At 30.8% G+C, this 21,058-nt stretch overlaps 3 protein-coding genes across 5 annotated transcripts; 1 reads left to right on the plus strand and 2 right to left on the minus strand.

Moving 5' to 3' along the window:
* Positions 1 to 720: 720 nt before the first annotated feature.
* On the minus strand, positions 721 to 3,646 carry LOC107492604 (F-box protein At2g26850-like). Its single transcript, XM_016113640.3, has 5 exons — positions 3,151 to 3,646; positions 2,986 to 3,047; positions 2,594 to 2,772; positions 1,866 to 1,940; positions 721 to 1,013 (listed from the first exon to the last, which is right to left on the minus strand). The coding sequence occupies exons 1-5, from the start codon at positions 3,634 to 3,636 to the stop codon at positions 781 to 783; spliced, it is 1,035 nt and encodes a 344-aa protein (XP_015969126.3). The 5' UTR covers positions 3,637 to 3,646; the 3' UTR covers positions 721 to 780.
* A 5,406-nt stretch (positions 3,647 to 9,052) lies between these two features.
* Positions 9,053 to 10,684, plus strand: LOC107492580 (uncharacterized). Its single transcript, XM_052262937.1, has 3 exons — positions 9,053 to 9,239; positions 9,414 to 9,785; positions 9,864 to 10,684. Exons 1-3 carry the CDS (start codon positions 9,053 to 9,055, stop codon positions 10,682 to 10,684), a joined length of 1,380 nt encoding a protein of 459 aa, XP_052118897.1.
* A 1,702-nt stretch (positions 10,685 to 12,386) lies between these two features.
* Positions 12,387 to 19,127, minus strand: LOC107492603 (F-box protein At2g26850-like). Of its 3 annotated transcripts, none has more exons than XM_052262801.1 (7): positions 18,581 to 19,127; positions 17,610 to 17,671; positions 17,348 to 17,520; positions 17,145 to 17,219; positions 16,792 to 16,976; positions 16,336 to 16,425; positions 12,387 to 12,455 (listed from the first exon to the last, which is right to left on the minus strand). In XM_052262801.1, exons 1-6 carry the CDS (start codon positions 19,055 to 19,057, stop codon positions 16,357 to 16,359), a joined length of 1,041 nt encoding a protein of 346 aa, XP_052118761.1. In that variant the 5' UTR covers positions 19,058 to 19,127; the 3' UTR covers positions 12,387 to 12,455; positions 16,336 to 16,356. The 3 variants fall into 3 exon arrangements, with proteins under 3 accessions (XP_052118761.1, XP_015969123.1, XP_015969124.1); XM_016113638.3 differs by lacking the exon at positions 12,387 to 12,455 and adding an exon at positions 16,582 to 16,659 and having other exon boundaries at positions 16,058 to 16,425; XM_016113637.3 differs by lacking the exon at positions 12,387 to 12,455 and having other exon boundaries at positions 16,056 to 16,425.
* Between the last annotated feature and the right edge of the window lie 1,931 nt (positions 19,128 to 21,058).

The raw sequence follows: 21,058 nt of genomic DNA on the forward strand, positions 1-21,058 counted from the left end.
AAATCAAACAAAGAAAAAAATGCATAATATTATAAAATTAATAGAAAGAGAAGGAGGAAAAAAATGCAGCAACAACAGCAGTAATAAAAAAACGACGAAGAGGATGAAACATGTACGCGAAGAAGAAGGAGGAATGCGAAAAAAAAGAAAAAGAACACAAAAAGAAGGAGAAGAAAAAAGAGAAAAAGGAGAAAAAAAGAAACATGAAATATAAACGTTAGAAAAAAATAAAAAAAATACGAAAAAAACGTAATTTTACACATATATTATGTAAACAAATTTTCTTAGGTTAAATTTAATTTATTTTTAAACTTGTATATGTAATAAAATTATTATGCAAAATATTTTATATTATTAATATATTAAAATTAAAATCTTAAAACAAAAGATCCCATCTTTGTCCAATTTGACATTGCTATCAATAATAAAATCGGTCACAACATTTCACGCTTGATAGTTCCTAGAAAACCAGTTGATAATATTTAATTATTTATAACGTCTGATTCTCTGTTTTAATATAGAAGATCTTTTGATCTTTTCGAATCAAACATTTTAAATAGCGGTGGAAAAAAAACTTCTTTTTAAATCATGTGTGTGTGACTCAGAGTATACGAGGTGGAACCGCGGAACTGATGGTAGCTGCCATACTATATTCTGGAAAAATATATATATATATATGAATCACCAGATTTTTGGGTCCCTACCCAATTTGGTCGTCACTTCTCTCCTGTTTTTTAAAGATAATAAGTTTGAAAATTAAACTTTTATGCAAATGATGCATTAATTGTGCATTCTAAGATTTAAAGGGAGATATACAGGAACAGGAGTTTGATTATGATGAGGTGGGAAGAGCTGCTTCCATTTATGAATCTCCTCCTCACTCTGAAGCTTTCTGATTCCTCCATAAATTCCACACTGATTTTCACATTGTTGACCATTCTTATTTCTTTGTAGCCTTGCTTTTCTCATCCCTGACTCAACATGGTATTGCTTGAACTCCACCATCAACGTCTCTGATAATAATTAATATTCTTTTCATAATGCTGGTAGGTAAGCATTTATAGTGAATAAATAATCATTTTGTTTTGGAATAATAAATTAAATTAAATTAAGTTAAGCATTATTCATCAGTTGAACATATCATAATGTAACTAAGGAACAATAATGAATCAATGATAAATATTTAAATTAGTTTTCAACGCATTTCAAATAAAAAAATTTAATTACTTCTGAAAGTTTTCGACAATTATTTTCCTTATATATATAAATTGTCTTTTCATTATGTTTAATAAAATTTTATTATAAGAGTATAAGACAATTAAATTCAAAATAATACCATTATCAGATATATTAATTAGTTCTCTTAAACTAAAAAATCAGTATATTTTAAAATCTTTTCAAATAATAAAAATTTGTTAAATTTCAAAGAGTCTTATCTGATTTAAAATTTTTAAGGTCCAATTTATGTATTTAGTCATGAATTAAATATGCAACAGACACGAAGATACAGTAATTGATTAATAAAGATGAATTTCGATCCTCTAAATTTTTAATTTTTATTTTAGAGAATAAAGTGTGATCTCTTATTTATAAATAATTTTTCTCTTATAATTTTTTTTGTCTCACTTATAAAATAAATAGTGAGAGATCACACTTTACTTTTTAAAATAAAAATCAAAATTTAGAAAATTTAAATCTAACTAGGACAAACCAATTTTGATGCTAATGAAAAAATATTTTTTATTAATGAATACTGACATACAATTATTTTTATGTACAAAATTAAAAATTAAAAACAATTAAATACAATTTTAACTAATAACTTTACATAAAAACATTCACACGTGGGTTTACACTTTTCTTACCGGAGTGTTGACAACCACAGCAATTCTCATCCTCCTTACATGAGTTCAAGTGACCGATTACAGCATACCACCAATCTGCAAACAAATCGTTATTAGTCCTGAAATTAATAATAAGGTAAAATTACCAAACATTGTTAAACACCAAATCAATTATTTGCTCCGATATCTTTTGAAAATTGAAGAACAAAATAAATTATATTGTCATGTATTATTGTATGATAGGTCTACTTAAATGTATACACATGCATCTATACATGAAATAAACCCCTTACATATTTTATTTGAATTTTAGAATATTAATTTTGAATTGTATTTTAATTTAAACAATTAATGTATTATATAATTTAACATAAAATATGAGAAACATTTTCACAATTCTATGTAAATTTAATATGTAATCTAAAATTTTATCCCCCTCCACAATTTATAAATGAGTTGAATTAATAAATAAAGATATAATTAGTTCATGGATTAAAAATTTGTACATAACAAATTTACCATTGGAACCACTGCAAACATTAACATGTACTATGTATATATATATAAATATAAAATCATGTTATCTGTACACTAAAAATTAATCTTTAAATTAGTTATCAACATATTAAAAATAATTAAATTAAATAATATATATTTATATATAAAATAATAAATGTATAATAACTGTCTGATTTTTGGTGTATACGTAATAATTTTAATAAATATATAATCACAAATTGGAAACCTACCGTAAGGAACTTCAGTACTTGCTTTCCATTGAATCTCAATATGGTCACCGGGCCTTAGGTGATGTAAAGAATCTGATAATTGATGAGGAATATTGCATTGAGAGGTTTCATTTGGTGGAGCTCTCACCTTATCCCACCTAATGCTGTTCCCTATAATCCTCCAACCACCCATTTGTTGCCTATTAATTATGTAGTAGTAGTTCATCACAATCAAATCGTACTCAATTAAGATGCATCTTACAAAATCCATGAATAAGGTCAATTACTATAATTAGTTATACCTTATTAGTTAATTGAATAATAATAATAATAATAATAATAATAATAATAATAATAATAATAATAATAATAATAATAATTGTATAGGTATATATATATATACCCGCCCTTACCTTGCTTGAAAGGTATTAGTTTTGGAATCATAGCTGACTAAGGCATTACTGACTAATAATTCCTGATAGAACAAATTAAATAAATAAATAAGGATTATTTCAAATCACATTAAGATTTGTTAATGAAAAATTATAACTACTCTTAATATAAATGAAATACCTTACCCTATAGACTTGTGCTGGGAACCAAAACTTGCCATTTTCCAGAGAGATATACAAAGCCATCATCATCATAAGGCTATTTGACAATAATAATTGACCACTAAGAATATTCTTGGAATCAATTAAATATGAACCAAGGCATAGCATAGGCCAAGAACCACTAAAAGTCCCTAGTGACCCATCATTTTCACCATTGATAATCATTTGATAGAAGGTGTTTCCTTTTTCCTCCTTTGATTTTGTTACATGCCACTGCCACTCTTTGTAAGCAACATCACCAAAGACTTTACCCCATTTCTTCTTTATATGGTTTTCCCACAAATGATCACTTCTACATCTAACCCTTAAATTGGTACACACTTGAGATATTGTAATGAGTTCTTTTGGTGAAAGGCGCTTGAGAATGCAATCCAAAATGGATTCAGGTAAACTCAACAGAGAGGTACAATAACAATAATAATCACCTTTCTTTTCAATACTACTCTCCATAATTTGTATGTGCCTAATTATGATTACTAACATGCATAGATGAAGTTATGATGATTTCTATATATGTGATGCCCTTTCGTTAATTACTTTCTACTCTATCATTTGTTTTAATTAATATATGTCTTATGTATTTAATTTGCTTGCCGGCTTTTCCCTGTTTAGATGTGACATCCTTTACTTGATAACGTATTTTTTGGAATTGTTTTCAGCACGTATGCAATTATTTGAGAAATTAATTTGATAGCTACTTTCAATTCAATCTAAAGTAATAAGACATATTCCCAGTTTTCAACTATTAAATTAACTTATTAATTGTTGAATTTGCGTGTCACTATCTAGATTATAGAGCAAGATACCGCAACGACGTGAAAACTATAGATTATAGTCTATAGAATAAGGTACAGCAACGACGCCAAACATATATATATATATATATATATAGTGACACGTATTTACGTATATATATAATAGACTTATCCTTCACTTTTTCGTAACCTTCAAGGCTTCAACACAGGTAGTAGGGCATAAATAAAACAATTTAAAATCTACAATTCTATAATCACTCAATAATTCAACAAAATAAGATATGTTGAGAAATTTTTTAGGCTGCATAAATTTTAGTGATTTTGGTCATTATTTGATTAACATAAATTTTATTGATTTTGTAATATTATATATATTTTTTATTTTTTTAAAAAGTTATAAAAATATAAAATAAAAAAATAAAGAAGAAGAAGCAGGAAAAGAGAAGAGAAGAGGAAGAGAAAGAGTTTTAAATTATACAAAATTTATCAGCACACATACACAAAAATTCTTAAATAATACACTCAAATATTTTCGTGTTACACCTAAATTTGTTACAAATTTAGAAAATTATTTTCTCTAATACTGTATTTTTTTGTTCTTCTTTTTTTTTCTAATTTCTTTCTTTTTTTTAGTTGAACGAATATAAGTTCATCTTCTTCTAAGTAATTTTGTACCATTATGTGTTTTTTTTTTTTGTTTATTTTTTTTTTATTTTGTTAAAAGAGTAAAATAAGAAGAAACTTGAGAAGATAAAACAAAAAAAATATGAATAAGAAAAAAAAAGATGATGATGATGAAAAAGAAGAAGAAGAGGCAGCAGAAGATGAGGAGGAACGAGAAGAAGAGTTTTGAATTATGCATAATTTATCAGTACACATACACCAAAAATTCTTAAACAATACACCCAAATATCTTCGTGTTATACCCAAATATCTTCGTGTTACACCCAAATACAAAAAAATATTTTCTTTAATGCAGAATTTTTACATTACATTCAATTCAAATCATCAACGATGAATAACAATTTTCACAAACAAAAACAATATTATTCACCTACAGAATCATAAACTACTAACGAAAATATTAATTAGAATTGAACCACACCTTAGCCACTTGATTCGATTTAAAATAATCAATTTCGTTCTGGTTCAATTGACAATCTGAACTTAAATTATTCATTATCTTCAACAATGAGATAACTGGTGATGGAGAAGAAGGAGAAAAAGGAAGGAGGAGAAGAAATTCCAATGAAAAAAGAAGGATGAAGAAGAGGAGGAGGAGGTGGTGTTGGTGAGAGAGTAAAATAAGAAGAAACTTGAGAAGATAAAACAAAAAGGAAAAGATGAATAAGGAAAAAAGAAGAAAAAGACGGCGATAATGATGAAAAAAAGAAGAAACGGCAGAAGATGAGAAGGAAGAAGAGAAAAAGTTTTGAATTATGCAGAACTTATCAGCAGACAAACACCGAAAATTCTTAAACAATACACCCAAATATCTTTGTGTTACATCCAAATTTGTTGCAAATACATAAAAGTGTTTTCTCTAATACTGCATTTTTTTCTTCTTTTTTTCCTTATTTCTTTCTTTCTTTTAGTTGAATGAATGTAAGTTCATCATCTTCCAAGTAATTTTATACCATTATATCTTTCTTCTTCTTTGTTTGATTTTTTTGTTTTTGTTATTGTTAAAAGAATAAAACAAGAAGAAACTTGAGAAGATAAAATAGGAAAAAAAAAGATGAATAAAAAAAGAAGAATAAGAAGATGATGATGATGATGATGTTGAAAAAAAAAGAAGAAGAAGCAGTAGAAGTTGAGGAGGAGGGACAAAAAGAGTTTTGAATTATGCAGAACTTTATCAACACACATACACCGAAAATTCTTAAACAATACACTCAAATATCTTTGTGTTACACCCAAATTTGCTGCAAATACAAAAATATATTTTCTTTAATGCAGAACTTTTATATTACATTCAATTCAAAACCATCATCGATGAAATATTATTCACTTATAGAATCATAACCTACTAACGAATAAATTAACTAGAATCAAACCACACTTCAGCCACTTGATTGGATTCAAAACAATAATCAATTTCGTTCTGGTTCAATTGACAATCTAAACTTAAATTATTCATTATCTTCAACAACAAGATAAAGAGGAGAATGAGGAAAAAGAAAGAGGAGAAGAAATTCCAATAAAAAAAGAAGGAGGAAGAGGAGGAGGTGGTGTTGGTGACAACAATAAAGAAGAAGAAGAAGGAGAATGTGCACTAACGGTACGAAGAAGAACGTGCACGCGTTGATTGAAATCTCTTAAATTAAGAGGCACGTGAAATGTGCGTGCATAAGACGTGTGCGTGAGGGTGATTTAAGTAAAAATGACTTATATAGACTTATATGGTAAAATAACTTGTACGTGGATAATAATTCTTTAATTTGCTTGCTGGCTTTTCCTTGTTTAGATGTGACATCCTTTAGGATATTTTTGGATGAGTTTTTTAAAAAAAAAATTTAAGTTATATTTTTTCAAAATATCTTATAAAAAAGTAAAAATAATTTTATATTTGAATATTTTATATAATTTTTTTATTTATTAATTATATTTGGGTATAATCATATAAATACATTTTTGTTTATTTATTATGTGAAAATAATTTTTTTAAAAAAAATATGTTTTTACAAAAATGTAAATGGTAGCTTCTTAAAAAAGATATTTTTTTCTAGTATTTTTACCTTTACTATTAAGGGCTTATTTGGGTACCATTCTCGAAAAAGTTTTTTTTAATAATATTTTTTAAAAATATCTTTTACAAAAGTAAAAGTGATTTTATGTTTGGATATTTTATGTAAAAAGATCTTTTTATTTATCAATTATGTTTGGGTAAAATTATTTATTATGTGAAAAATATATTTTTTTAAAGAAAAAAAAGATCTTTTAATAAAAGATGTAAATTGTAACTTCTCAAAAAAAAATTTTTTATTTTATTTTTCTAATACTTTTATTTTTACTATTAAAAATTTACCAAACAAATTAAAAAATAAAAAAATATTTTTTCATTAAATAAAATCTTTTTTTATTAATTTAATAACATCTAAACAACCATTAAAAATTTACTAAATACATTAAAAAAATATTTTTTATTAATTTAACAGCCCCAAAATAATTAAGCACTTACTTCATATTATATTTTTTGGAACAATGCATTGTTTTCAGCACTTATGCAATTAATTGAGAAATTAATTTGATAGCTACTTTCAATTCAATCTAAACTCTAAAGTAATAAGACATGTTCCCAGTTTTCAACTATTAAATTAACTTATTAATGGTTGAATTTGCATGTCTTATCTAAAAAACTAGGCTAATTTTTTTATGAAAAAATATTGATATTTTTATTAAAAATAAAATTATTTAGTATAACTATAAATTGATAAATTTTATAGATAGAGAAAATTAAAATATAAAATACATATTAAATACGTGTTACTATTCTAATAATACGTAAAATATATGTTGAATATTTTTCTATACATTTATGATATTATAATATATTTTAAATATCACTATTCGATCAAAACGTAATTTTTGTGACTCATTTTTTTCATTATGGATTTAGTATAGGTGTTGTCTAATAAAATGGATGCATGAAAAATATTTTCACCGCTATGGAAGTTAATCAAAATGTGGATTACGTTTAGGTTTGTTTTAATTTATTTTATTTTATTGTTTTGAGAGAAAAGGACAAACGCAGCATGCGTTTTGTTTTTTCATAACGTTTTTTTTTTTAAATTTCCTTTAACTCAATCGTAGCCCACGTTTTGTTGTTGATATAATTTTTTTTTTTAAAAGTAACCAAACGCATCTTGCGTTTTACTTTTTGATGGCAGCATTTTTATAAACGCAGGTTGCGTTTTATGGGCTGTCAGTTTTTTTTTGAGAAACTAAAAACGCATGTTGTGTTTTGTTTAAAAAATAATAATTTAAAGAAGGGTCCAGCCTATAAATACGAAGCAACACTCTTATTCAGCTTCCCTTGCTCCATTTCTACTCATTATATTCTTCTTTCTTACACATATGTCATAGTTCTGAGTTTTTTTGGCAGTCAAGTGTATCAAAAAAATCGGATTAGATGAGGTTGCAGTTATGGAAAATATTGCAAATTTGCGAGTATATTATAACGGTGAGGTTATACCAAACACACATGAGGGAGTAACTTTTGTTTGTGAATGTCCGTTGTTATTTGCTATTCCATGTACCATGAGTTTTGTAGAGTTGCAAAATGGACTTTGTAATAACATTCAAAGCCACGTTTCGAAAAGGGTGAGCAACATTTTATACAGGAATCTTGTACAAGTATTTGGTGGGCTGATACAGTTTCAAATGATGCCCATCACTGATGATGCCAGTATGCAACAGATGTTATGTACTTATTAACAAACCCGATTTCATGTACCGATGATAGAGTTGTACGTTGAGTTCGAACAGCAGTCAGAGTTGGGCGCGGTCTAGGAGGGTGTCAATGTTGATGAGCTCGGAGATATAGGTTGGGAAGAAGATAATAATGACAGTGAAGAGGAATTCGAAGCTAACTATGAAGTCGATGACGAAAACGATGACGGAGACTTGGTAGGCAATCCGGCAGTGCAAAATGAAGCAAATGCGATTGTAAGCCAGCACCAGTTTGGTGTTCCGTCTTTTATGCGGACTCTAGATCTCGAAGCCATGCATGCCCCGGAATTTCCTGAGTATGCGAATACGGGTATGTTTTTATTATTAACTCAAGTTTTCTATAGTGCTTATTTTATTTGTCTTGTCTGACTGATGGTGGTGCGCATGTCGTAGATGAAGGTGACGCTGCGGCGGAAGATGGCGAGTTTAGGGTCGGAATGGAATTTGGTTCGAGAGAGTCGGTGATATCTGCAATCAAAAGCTACACCATCTCTAGAGGAGTTGATTACACTGTGTATGAGTTTGACCCGCAGACATTCTATGCGAAATACAAGGGGTATGGTGCAAGGTGCGACTGGCTTATCTGAGCTAGCTTGATTCGAAAAAAGGCTTGTTGGGAGATCAGGAGATACAATGGCAAGCACACGTGCACCGTGGGCATGATTTCACAAGATCATGCCAAGTTGGACTCGGACACAATTGCAGATGCCATTAGGCCGTTGGTTAAAGCAGACCCCTCGATAAAGGTGAAGTCTGTTATTGCAGAAGTCCAAGGCAGGTTCAACTACACTGTGAGTTACCAGAAGGCTTGGTTGGCAAAGCAGAAAGCTATCGCAAAAGTTTTCGGTGATTGAAAAGTTTCTTACCAGACTCTGCCAGTATGGTTGAAAGCAATGACAGTGAAGATGCCAATGTCTCGTGTTCAAATTAAAACACTCCCCGTTTATCGTGAGAGTGAGGAGATTCTGGGTGTAAGAGTTATGCACCGCATTTTTTAGAGCTTCTATCCGTGTATTGTAGCATTCAGACACTGCAAGCCACTGGTGCAAGTTGATGGCACGCACCTGTACGAAAAATATAAAGGTGCACTTCTGGTAGCGGTTGCACAAGATGGGAATCAAAACATTGTGCCTATTGCATTTGCAATTGTCGAGGGCGAGACAGCAGACGCATGGGAGTTTTTCCTAACCAATTTGCGGAGATATGTTGTTACCATTGATGGTGTGGGTATTATTTCAGACCACCATACCTCCATCGACGCTGCAATAGCTCGCAGTAACGGTGCATGGTCACCACCAAGGGTGTGGCACATGTACTGCATCAGGCACATCGAGTCCAACTTTTTAAGGAGGTTCAAGGCTCCATATTTACATAAACTCGTGGTGAACACAGGTATTTCAACTCACTGTTATGGTTCTATTCATAATAAATTTCTGGCATCTGCTTATGATTAAATGGTTTGTTCTACAGGCTATTCTAGGACGGAGCAGGAGTACAACAAAAACTACCAAAGGCTTAAAGAGCGGGGTGAGGCATATACTCAATGGTGCGATGAGATCGGTGTTGAGAGATGGGTGTTGGCATTCGATGGTAGTCATCGTTGGGGACATATAACGACAAACTTGGTAGAGTGCATAAATTATGTCCTGAAGGGTGCACGCAACCTTCCTGTGACTGCCCTTGTCCGGTCAACTTTCTATCGGCTGAATGAGTTGTTTACTCAGAAGAGTACCGAGGCTCATGAGTATCTCCGCAACGGATTCACGTATTCAGAATTTGCAACGAAGAGAGTTGAAGAAAGCTTCCGACGTGCAGGAAACATTGTGGTCAACCGGTTCAACAGGCGCAACGAGATGTTTGAGGTTTGCGAGATGCAAGATGGTACCATTTACACAGTTAATCTTGCACAACGACACTGCGACTGTGGCCATTTCCAGGTCAAGCGACTCCCATGTCGCCACGTGCTTGCATGTTGCACCAACCAGCGTCCTGATTGGCAGGTGTATGTGCACGACGTGTACAAGATGTCTGAAATTTGCAAGGTATACAGAGGCGAGTTTGTTCTTATGGGTGACCCATCTACATGGAATAGATATGAAGGAGTGAAGGTGATTGCCAATTGGACATTGAGGCACGCAACGAAAGGAAGACCGAAGTCAACCCGCTACTTAAATGAGATGGATTCGCGGGATATGCGTGGTCCTCGCAAGTGCACTATATGTGGACGCGAGGGACATAGCCGCAGCCGACGTCCTCAGCGCGCAGGTCCAAGCTCCGTTGGAGGTCATTAGTGATTAAGCTTTTCAATGTAACTTTGTTATGAGGTACTTCACAATTATATGTTACTTTTTATGTAACCTCGTCATTTATTTTAACCTAGTTAACAATTTATAATGATTGAAATATTTAACCTCGTTATGTAACTTTTTAATAAATAAACATTTCGTTCCAAAAGTACAACATGATAATCTCAAACAGAGTTATACGAGAACAAGGCTAAATATGTCATAATAATAATACTGAGTGGAATCATCTAAATACTCGGTACGACAGTGAATACAAATCTGAATACAACATAGAATACAAGATCAACTGCAACGGACTACTTCCTCGGTGCCTTCTTCGAATACAAGGATGGGGTGTATTTGTTCGGAGGCGCAGTTTGTGTCCGTAAGTTATATGGATGACCCTGAGACACACCGGCATCCAGCTCACTGCTTGCACTGAAATCTGTCATGCTCGCACCACCAGTGTCATATAAACCGGAACCACTCATTCCCGAACCACTCGCTCCACCAAGATCATACCAGTGCTGCAAGTCGTATCCCAAATCCCCCTCTTCTTGCTGCGGATATTCAAATCAAACAACTGAGAGCATGGTGGTGTGGAAGGACCGGGCAGATCTACATGACCCGTCGACTGATCACAGTCGAAGTCACTGGCATGTCCTAAAGTGGCGCGACGACCCGCAAACTGCTGAGATGTAGTAGACCTTTCCTGTGGTGCCGTCGGAAATAGATAATCTGAATCTCTCAAGACCTGAGAGAAGCTGATAGTGTCAGATCCACCCAACGGACTAAAGTGACCCTCGACTGAAATTACCAGAAGTGGTATGTAAGGCTCAGGTGCCGGAGTTGGCTGTGGTTCCGGTATATATGGTGCCTGAGTTGGTTGTGGTTCTGGTATATATGGTGCCTACTGCTGATATGCAGGCCACTGCTGAGCATATGCCGGATTCGGAAACTGCTGGACATATGCCGGATCCTGAAACTGTTGGGCATATGCCGGCATCTGATACTGCGCTCATATGCTGGGACCTGATAGTGGTGCTGATAAACCGAAACCTGATTAACAATTAATTATAATTAATAGTAATTACTGATAAACATTAATAATAATACAACTGGTAACTAATAAACATACCTGAAACTGCTGCTCATGAGGCGGGGCTTGAGGCTGAGGGCTAGGTAGTTCTTCCTGTTGCTGTTGTGGTTCATCAGCGCCGACCTCTTCACTTGGAACTCTATCTGACAGTCGCAGGTGAACTCCATACTGTTGTGTGTACCACTCGTAGTACACTGGGAGAGGATGAAAGTCAACAATCTCTTCGCCTAACTGTAATGTGTTATAGCGGTCAGAGCTCCACCTGTTAACCCATTCACTGTAAATCTGTCCCCAGTCATGGTTATGTGCTCCTGTCAACCGCTTGCAATGATCACGACCAAGGTCGAACGCGGGGCCTGGTGGAAGCTGTTGCATCTCGAACTGTCATCTAACTCGGTCTGCTGGGTGCCATTCTATGCACTCGAATGACACTAACGGCGACTGAGTAGAGCAGATAACCAAATGGGGGGGGCGAGCACATTAGGAACCCCACTCCCATATACGGCCGACATATGAACTGCACATTAGTTACGAACAGGCCGATTAAAAAAATTATTCTTCTGAATAAAAATATTGAACGTTACTGGTTACAACTTACATCGTCAAGTCCCATGTTGTCGAGTCCTCGTTAAAGGTATCGGACGGATCGAGTTTTCTAGGTAACAAATTCCTGTTAGCCTGCAAAAAAAATGATAATTATTAAATTCTAAATAATATCGATTAATAATTTGTTAAAAAAATAGCAACAACAATTAAATGCTAAAGAATTTAGTATTTTTATTTATTTCTTACATATGTTTTAGTACATTCGAGTATGACGGATCAAGTATGGATCTGAATTTTATTTAAGAATTTAATATTTAACCAATGAATTTGCTGTATACTCACATGTACTCACAAGGCAAATTTATACTTAGACTAAAAATAATTAAATATTATTTATTTTTTCTTTCAAAAACATAACGATAACCATTCTTCTTATTAAATTGTATTATATAATCTAAGTACTCATAAAATTTAAACAGTATTATATGATCCAAGTATTCATAAACATTATTCTTATTAAACATTATTCTTATAAAATTTTAAAATAAATTTTAACTTATCCATTAAAGATGATCTAAGTACTCAATAATGTGATCTTCAGTTTAGTAAAATCTTGAACCATTTTTTATTTGATAACCAAATGAAACTACGCTTTTCACTCTTCTTCTTCTTCCCACAATCCTTCCTCACACAGCAACACTCTTCACTCTTCACTCACATAACACTTACTCTTCAGTAACTCTCTCCTCTTCAGTAAACTTACTCACTCTGCGTTTTGCATTTTAAACACTCCCGCAACAATCTTCTCCAACACATGGCACGCAAATAGGAACGCTACAAAACGCAACCCACGTTTGGCTGTGTAGGTCTGACAAACGCAACCTGCGTTTTGCTTAGCCCTATGCTGGTCAAAACTGTTCCTCTCAACATGTTTCGTTTCCTGGTTTCGTTGTCCAGTTCAATCGCATCCTGCGTTTTGCAGGTATGCGGATTTTTGTTTTGGCAGAAACTCACCTGCAGTCGACTGCAGATGAAGTTGCTTCTGGATGGTTGACACGTGTTACTATATGGTTTAAAAAAATCGATTTATTTTATATAAATGGTTTATTTAAAAAAATTGGTTTGAATTAGACCAAGCAGTTACTTTTATTCCCTTCTTCTTCGTTTCGCACGTAAAATTCGTTCTTTTTCAATCCCTTTTTCAGAACTAATATGAAACTTTCAATTAAGTATGTTCCTTTTATTTATATTTCTTAATCAAATTTATTATTTCAAATGTATTTCTTAATTTATGTTTTTATTCATTCCTCTGTGAATGATGAAAATTATTTAATAAATACGTACATATTTATGTCATCACACCATTTTGATGTTCAGGATCATAAATACCAAGATAATTCATGGCAATTTCATGTGATGGATGACAAAAATGTAATTATGGTATAACGTAGACTAGTTGATAGCATGAGCATTGTTGAAATTTTGGCATGATCTCTTTCATATTTGTTATATGTCTCTTTAGTTGGTGATGTTATAGTTTATTGTGATGATATGATGGTAGTTTAATTGTATGAGTTAGGTCCTTTTTATTTGGTTGAATTTTTTCTATGGCTATCCTATTCTTGATGGCAATGTCAAAATAAATATTTTCATTAGTTGTTCTTTTTTTTTTGTCTATTTTTGAATCAATTTTATTTTGAAAAAATTTATTAAAAATTTTTGTTGTAGACAAAGTTAATAATATTATGTTCAATTATTTAAGGAGACCAGATTAATATTTGGATTAGATACTTTTGTTTTATTCTTATTATCTTAAAAAAATAATTTATTTATAGAATAATATTGAAAAATCAACAATAATTTGCATGAAAATAGTTTATTAGTAAAATAAAAGTTAATTGATTGATTACCATAAAATTTAATTTAACGATAAATTTGCAATTGAACATATTTTTACAGTTTAATTTAAAATCTGTTTACAGCTTAATTTAAAAGCAACTGAAAATGTAAGTTATGGGAAATAAAACAAAACTCATCAAGAAAATAGAAACAGAGACACAAAAAAAGGCCAGATGATATCATTTATGCCATTCCTATAAAAAAAACCGTAAATTTTGTTTCTTTTTCAGAATACTAAATTTTACTTTTTCAAACAATTTGTATACATATATTTGACAAAAATTAAATAAAAAAAAGTTTCAGATAAATTTAAAGAAAAATTGGTCAATATGAATGAAGAAAAAAAACATATCAAATTCATCTGTTAGGAAATTAGGAATAACACTAGAAAGAATTTAAATTATTTTAAAAGTAGTTATTTGATCTATTCAAACCGATTTTTTTAAATAAATCATTTGTATAAAATAAATCGGTTTTTTTTAAACCAACGATCCAGAAGCAACTTCACCTGCAGTCGACTGCAGGTGAGTTTCCACCTTTTGTTTTTTACGCCACAACGTTATCTGTATTTTGTATGTCTCTGAATCACCCAGATTCACATTGATAAAAAACTCACTATACATCCATATTCAAAATTATCACCATTATTCTCTCCATAACTAAATTAATTTCCGAATTTTTGTCTCTATATTAAAAATAATTTTTATGAAAACTATCTAGATTATAGAGCAATAATGTACGGCAATGACATGAAAACATAAGTATATATATTTGACAGTGACACGCTTTTACGGTTTTACCACCTGTGTCAGCTTTTGACCACGTTGCCATAGAGATCTAGAAAATATGATAAACTTTAATGGTTAATACTGCTGCTGCAGCTATTAAATTAAGAATTTTTAAAATATAAATTAGGTTTTTTCTTTTTAATTTTGGATTTGATATTAAATTTATATATTTTTTTTGGAAAAGAAAATCTAATTGAAAAAGATAGAAAAAATTAGATATAAAAAATTCGATTTTTGATAGATTGATCAAGTTGCTGTATATATAAGATGTAACTTGAATTTTCAATTTATAAAAAATAATAATTTTTAAGTTTCAGGAACATTAAACAAAATTTTGAGAGTTAGACAATAGTTTTTGTAAAAAAAATCGAACGTAACAGGCAGTTGATTGGTTTTTTTGCTATCATTTAGAATACGTGGTTGAAAATGAATGTCAAGATTTTCAGGAATCAAGAAACATGCGTTGCAAAAGTTATTACAAGTCGATTAGAAGCTACAGAGAGTGGGCTGGCTTATTCCGTCTAGTTGTTGATGGCAATATTAGAGATAACTACAATTTTTTGTTTAGTGTTTATATTGTAGCTCTGAACTTTCTAAATGCTCCACTTTATTGTATTGTGTGTTGAGCTTTTTATTTAAAAAAAATTAAATTTTTAATATTTAATTAACCGGACAAGTGAATTAACCCAAATTAATTATGTACATACACTTGTAAATTAACTAGGCTATACAAGTGAGATTGTGAATGGGCTTCTTGAATGCAAGAGTGAAACTCTAACACCAATCTCAAAATAGTAGTTCACCAAACTTTTTTGTCATCGTACAAATCATAATTTTAATTTAATAGGTTTAATTTTAAGTAGTGAGTTCAAGTGCAAATTAAAATTTTATATATAATTGATTATATAATATTCTGAAATTTTTATAATTTAGATAAATATAATTGAAATAAAGTGCATATTATGATGCTTATTATTATAGATAATGAGAGTGATTATACAAATTATTATTATTATTATTATTAAGAGGGCAAGTTGCCTTCTCAAAGCAATAATATGATCTGAATAGCTTTAAATAAAAGCAAAATTAGAAAACGGAAATCATCATCACGAACCAGGCAGGGTTCAAGTATACAAGCCAAGACTATACTAGTTATCAACTTATCTTCATAAGGAGCATTGCATGCAGCAAAATCATGAACTAATGTATGATGGCCAATTAAAATTTTGCATCCAATAAGTACAAATTTACTTGTGTAAATGGAATTGAACTTGAAATTGAAGTGGAAAAAAGGAAAATTAAGAAGCATATTATTACATTTCTACCTGAAATTCACTTCAAAATCTCTACTGATGGCCATGGACAGGATACTGTGCTTCTACTGGAGGTGCATAGTGTAGTCTAGGCTCCATCATCTATTGCCAACATAAATATCAAATTAGACTAGGAATTATTTCTATGAAATATTTGGAGTAATGGTTGTTGGACATTTTAGATCTTGTTTTGTTTTATTTATTTAAACAGAAGCTAAGGCATTTTAATTTTGAATAAGATAAGTAGAAAAAAAATACCATTAAATTGAGTAATTCTGTCAATTAGGCTATATAAGTGAGATTGTTGGTGGGCTTCTTGAATCCAAGATTGAAACACTAGCAACATATTAAAATAGTTTACCAAAATTAAGTATTTATTATAATTCATTATCTAATGTTGTGAAACTTTTATGATTTAGAAAACATAAAAAAAAAAAGTTGAAAACTTGAAAGTTGTGGTAGTAGTACTTGGAGGGCTTGTGCTGTGAGGCGGTTATTCCATAAATGAATATCATGGTGATTGTGAAGCTTTCTAATTCCACCAAAGAAACCAGTGGCTCTGCTTCCTTGTTCCCCTGAATTCCTTCTGTTTAGGACTACTTTTCTCATGTATGATGCTTCAGGGTATTGCTTGAACTCCACCACCAATTCCTCTATCCAAATTAGTATATCAATAAGCATATTAATGTATATTCATTTAACTCTTTTATTTATTAAATTTGTGCAAAAATAATAAAATAAAATTAGCTGCAATAATATTTTTGTATAACTTAATTAAAATAAAATAACGGAAATTAGCAAATAGATTTGAGATTTCCCACCATTGTGTTGACAGTGGCAATAATTCTCATTCCCATTACATGATTCCATGTGGCCAATAACACCATACCTCCAACCTGATGCACATGAAATTAATCATCATCATCATCATATCGTAATAAAATTAATTAATTAAGGCTAAGTCATCAAACAACATTGTCAACAAAAATCTTATTAGCATGATGAAAATATCTACATCACATACCATAATGAGTTTCTGTAATTCCTCTGCGTTGAATCTCAACGTGATCACCCGGTTTTAAGTCGTAAAAACAGTCAGTGATATGAAGAGTATAGGGAGGAGTTTCAATAGGAGGAATTCTCACCATATCCCACCCAATATTTTTTCCTAGAAACCTCCAACCACCATTATGTTGCCTAAAACAAATTAAGCATCCAATCATCACAAGATGAGTTAGTCATAGAAGTTCAATATTAAATAATTAAGGCAGTTATTCCCTTATTACCTTGCTTGAAAGATATCAGATTTGGAATCATAGCTAAACAAGGCATTGTAAATTGTCAATCCCTGCAAGAAAATAAGACATAGCACTAGGTCAAGCTTTCAAGCCCCTTGTCATTAGGCCAAAAAGTATATATATAAGTGCTAATAAAGCTGAAACTTCATTTTCTTATGGGTTTATCTAATATATGTTCTAAAGACACATAATAAGTTTATTATTAGTGAAATGATTTAAGATTGTGTTTGTTTATATTCACGGGACTGTGAGATAGGGGTATAAAATTATATTTGAAAGATAAGACATAGACAAAAATATTGTGTCCAGAGATAAAAATTAATGTATTTTGTATCTATCTTGACGAAAGGATAAGAGACACTAATAAGAGACAACTTATTTTTTATTTTTTTTATTATTTTTATTAATTTTTCATAATTATATTTTTTATTATTATATTTTTTTCAAATTTTTGAATGAAAAAAAATATAAATAACTTAGACTTTTATAAATTGTTCTAATTTATCACCAAATAAAATATAAAAATATTAATTTTTGTATTTCTGTCCTTTAACTTTTGTTCTCAATGTCTTATTTTCTTCTGTTCTCAAAACCAAACATAGCCTAAATACTTTCATTTAATGAATATAAGACAAATGCATTAAAAATTTAAGGATGCGTTTGGTTTGCATTTTTTTCTGTTTTTTATTTTTAATGTTTTCTGTTTTTTTAATTTTGTGAAGAAAAAAATGAAAATAGAAGATAAAAACGGAAGATAAAATTTTATTATTTTCATTATTTTCAATTTTTCTTCACAAAATTCAAAATATAGAAAATATAAAAAATGAAAACAAAAAATAAAAATATAAACCAAACACACTCTAAATTTTTTATATTTTTAATAAAAAAAATTTTAATTTGTAAACTTAACATATATCATTCAAAAACAAGTAGATAAACCATTTTCTTATTTTTAATACCTTGTAGAATTGAGCAGGGAACCAGAACCTTCCCGTCTCTAAAGAGAAATACATGGCCTTCATGAACTTGTTTGAAAATTGACCATTGAGATTGCCACAATCTTCTAAGTAAGAACCAAGGTACAAATCATCAGGCCAAGTGCCACTAAGTGATCCCAAAGATCCATTAAGATTGGTGAAATAATCACCCAAGAGTGTTCCTTCCTTTGCTTTTCTAATGTGACATTGCCACTCTTTGTAAGCAACTTCTCCAATGACTCTACCCCATTTGAATTCCATGTGTTTTTCCCATAAATGGTTGCTTCCACACCTATCCCTCAAAGAAGCACACACCATTGACATAACACACAGTTCAATTGGTGACAGCCATTTTAGAATGCAATCCAAAGTGGCCTCAGGCAAATCCATGAGGGACATGTTAATACCCTTTTCTTCATTTTTCTCCATTATTCCAGAAAGCAATCTTTTTGATGACATATAGATCGATTTTTAAGATCAATATTGTTGAGAAAACCGAGAGACATGAACAAGTTTATTACCTTTGGTCTTGTCGCTTATGAATTATGATAATAACTAGATAATATTGTTCCTTTCTCTGTGCTTTTCTTTTTCATATTCTAATCCGTTTATTTGAAATTGTCAATGCCCCAACATAATAATTTATTATTATTATAATATAGAGATGCCATGCCGTTTGGCTAAATTTGAGAATTGATTCGTTTTTTGTTGAGTACTGTTTAACAGAAGAGTGCTCTTCACTAAAAACAGAGTAATTGTAAGACATGGCACCTAATGCTCAGGGGTTGCTGATATGAAACGGAAGGTAAACAAAGAGACAAAAATTGAAATGGAATAAAAATGATAAATTGAATTGAAATAGAAAATAAAAAAGATAAGTTGAAATTGAATACAAAGAATCACTTACTTGATGTAACAATAAAAGATTCATTCAACTTAACTTGTGTACGCTATATTTTGAGAACTGAATTAAAGAGACTCAATTTTTTTAACCAATTCTCCGATGTAACAAGCTAAGAGAATAATTTACACAACCTTATTTGTTCATACCATAATTTCATCACAAAGCCAAAACACTCCTCTAATCACTCTACAATATAGTTGTCAGACTCGGATTGACCTGTTTGGTCGGACCAAAAAACTGGCAAACTGGTCACAAGGTCGGTCTAGATGAGTTGTCTGACTGCACAAAAAAATGAACAAGTGAGACTCGATACGAACTGGCCAATTTTAACCAAAATCAATGAATCGACAGGTTTAAAAAATTCGGACGAGTTTGGAGCTCTTTCTTTTTTGCCCTAACCTAAAACGGTGTCGTTTTATCGTTAAAAATAAAAAAGAGAAACCTAACACAGCTAACAAAGCCCTCATTCCTCCAAACCCATCCCCACTTAAGAGTTGAGAGTCGGAGACTTGATCCTCTCTCAATCTCACACAATGAGTCAGAGAGGCTCACATCACCAATCACTGCCATTGTCATCGCATGATTGCTGTGATGTCACCGGCTATTCTGCCTCGTTCCGTCAACCCCTGTGCATCTTTCTTATTGGCTTGTCACTTGCTGTGCATCTTGTTGTTGCATCTCTCGTCGTCGTTGTGTTTGGTCTCTGGTCTTTCCTTCTCTATCTACGTTTTGCAAAGTGTAAACTGCATCATGTATGTTTTTTTTTTATTTTTTTAAGTTATTTAGTATTTCAGTTAGTGACTTATAAGTTGATTAACTGAGCAATTGATTAATGATGTTGATTAACCAAATCAATTAATTCTTAATTGTTGTTAATTATAACTTGTTGATTTTTAGGTAGATTATTCAATTTTTTATTTTACAGTGTAATATTGTTATTCTATGTTGTTGTTGTATATATATTATTTTAGGATTGCTTCATCAAATACACCATCAAAAACACCAACTTTTCAAGAACAAGGATCAACTACTAATGCAATAATTGGAACCTAACAAAATAACAATAGAGAAAAAACTGATTTTACATGGGACCATTCTAAACAAGTTGTGGATTTTGAAAAACTATTTTGTTATGTATATATTACGACAAGTTGTTAATTTTTTACTCTTTTTTATATTTTTTATTCACGTGGGACTGAATTAATCGGCTTAACCAGTGACTCACTGATTGAACTAATGATCCAACAACTGACTGATTTGATTACCGGTTTGATTTTGACAACTATACTTTACAATGACTACAATAGTTTAGGAAGTATTTATAACCTAGGTCAAAATTAAAAAAAAAAAAACTAAATCCACTAACATAAAGTCCAATCTAATAACTAAATAAAGGTTTAATTATTCTATTAGTCCCTATAATTTCATCAAATTTTTAATTAGGTCCCTATGCATTTTTTCTTTTCAATTGGGTCCCTACACTACTTTTAATTTTGTAATTAGATCTTTTTTTATCATATAAAAAACGTTAAAATTAACAAAAAATGTCTCCCAAA

The sequence above is a fragment of the Arachis duranensis genome, chromosome 6, assembly GCF_000817695.3.
Source record: "Arachis duranensis cultivar V14167 chromosome 6, aradu.V14167.gnm2.J7QH, whole genome shotgun sequence".
Lineage (NCBI taxonomy): Eukaryota > Viridiplantae > Streptophyta > Magnoliopsida > Fabales > Fabaceae > Arachis > Arachis duranensis.

Bases quoted from the DNA above. Each gene is read 5' to 3' on its own strand.
- LOC107492604 (XM_016113640.3), bottom strand. From the start codon at position 3,636: ATGGAGAGTAGTATTGAAAAGAAAGGTGATTATTATTGTTATTGTACC. The intron at 3,048-3,150 runs GTAAGGTATTTC...TTGTTCTATCAG, and splicing joins TCCCAGCACAAGTCTATAGG to GAATTATTAGTCAGTAATGC. The intron at 1,941-2,593 runs GTAGGTTTCCAA...ATTTGTTTGCAG, and splicing joins AAGTACTGAAGTTCCTTACG to ATTGGTGGTATGCTGTAATC.
- LOC107492580 (XM_052262937.1), top strand. From the start codon at position 9,053: ATGATTTCACAAGATCATGCCAAGTTGGACTCGGACACAATTGCAGAT. The intron at 9,240-9,413 runs GTGATTGAAAAG...CGTGTATTGTAG, and splicing joins AGCTATCGCAAAAGTTTTCG to CATTCAGACACTGCAAGCCA. The intron at 9,786-9,863 runs GTATTTCAACTC...TTTGTTCTACAG, and splicing joins TAAACTCGTGGTGAACACAG to GCTATTCTAGGACGGAGCAG.
- LOC107492603 (XM_052262801.1), bottom strand. From the start codon at position 19,057: ATGTCATCAAAAAGATTGCTTTCTGGAATAATGGAGAAAAATGAAGAA. The intron at 17,220-17,347 runs GTATGTGATGTA...CATGTGCATCAG, and splicing joins AATTACAGAAACTCATTATG to GTTGGAGGTATGGTGTTATT. The intron at 16,426-16,791 runs GTACTACTACCA...TGTTGGCAATAG, and splicing joins TCACAGCACAAGCCCTCCAA to ATGATGGAGCCTAGACTACA.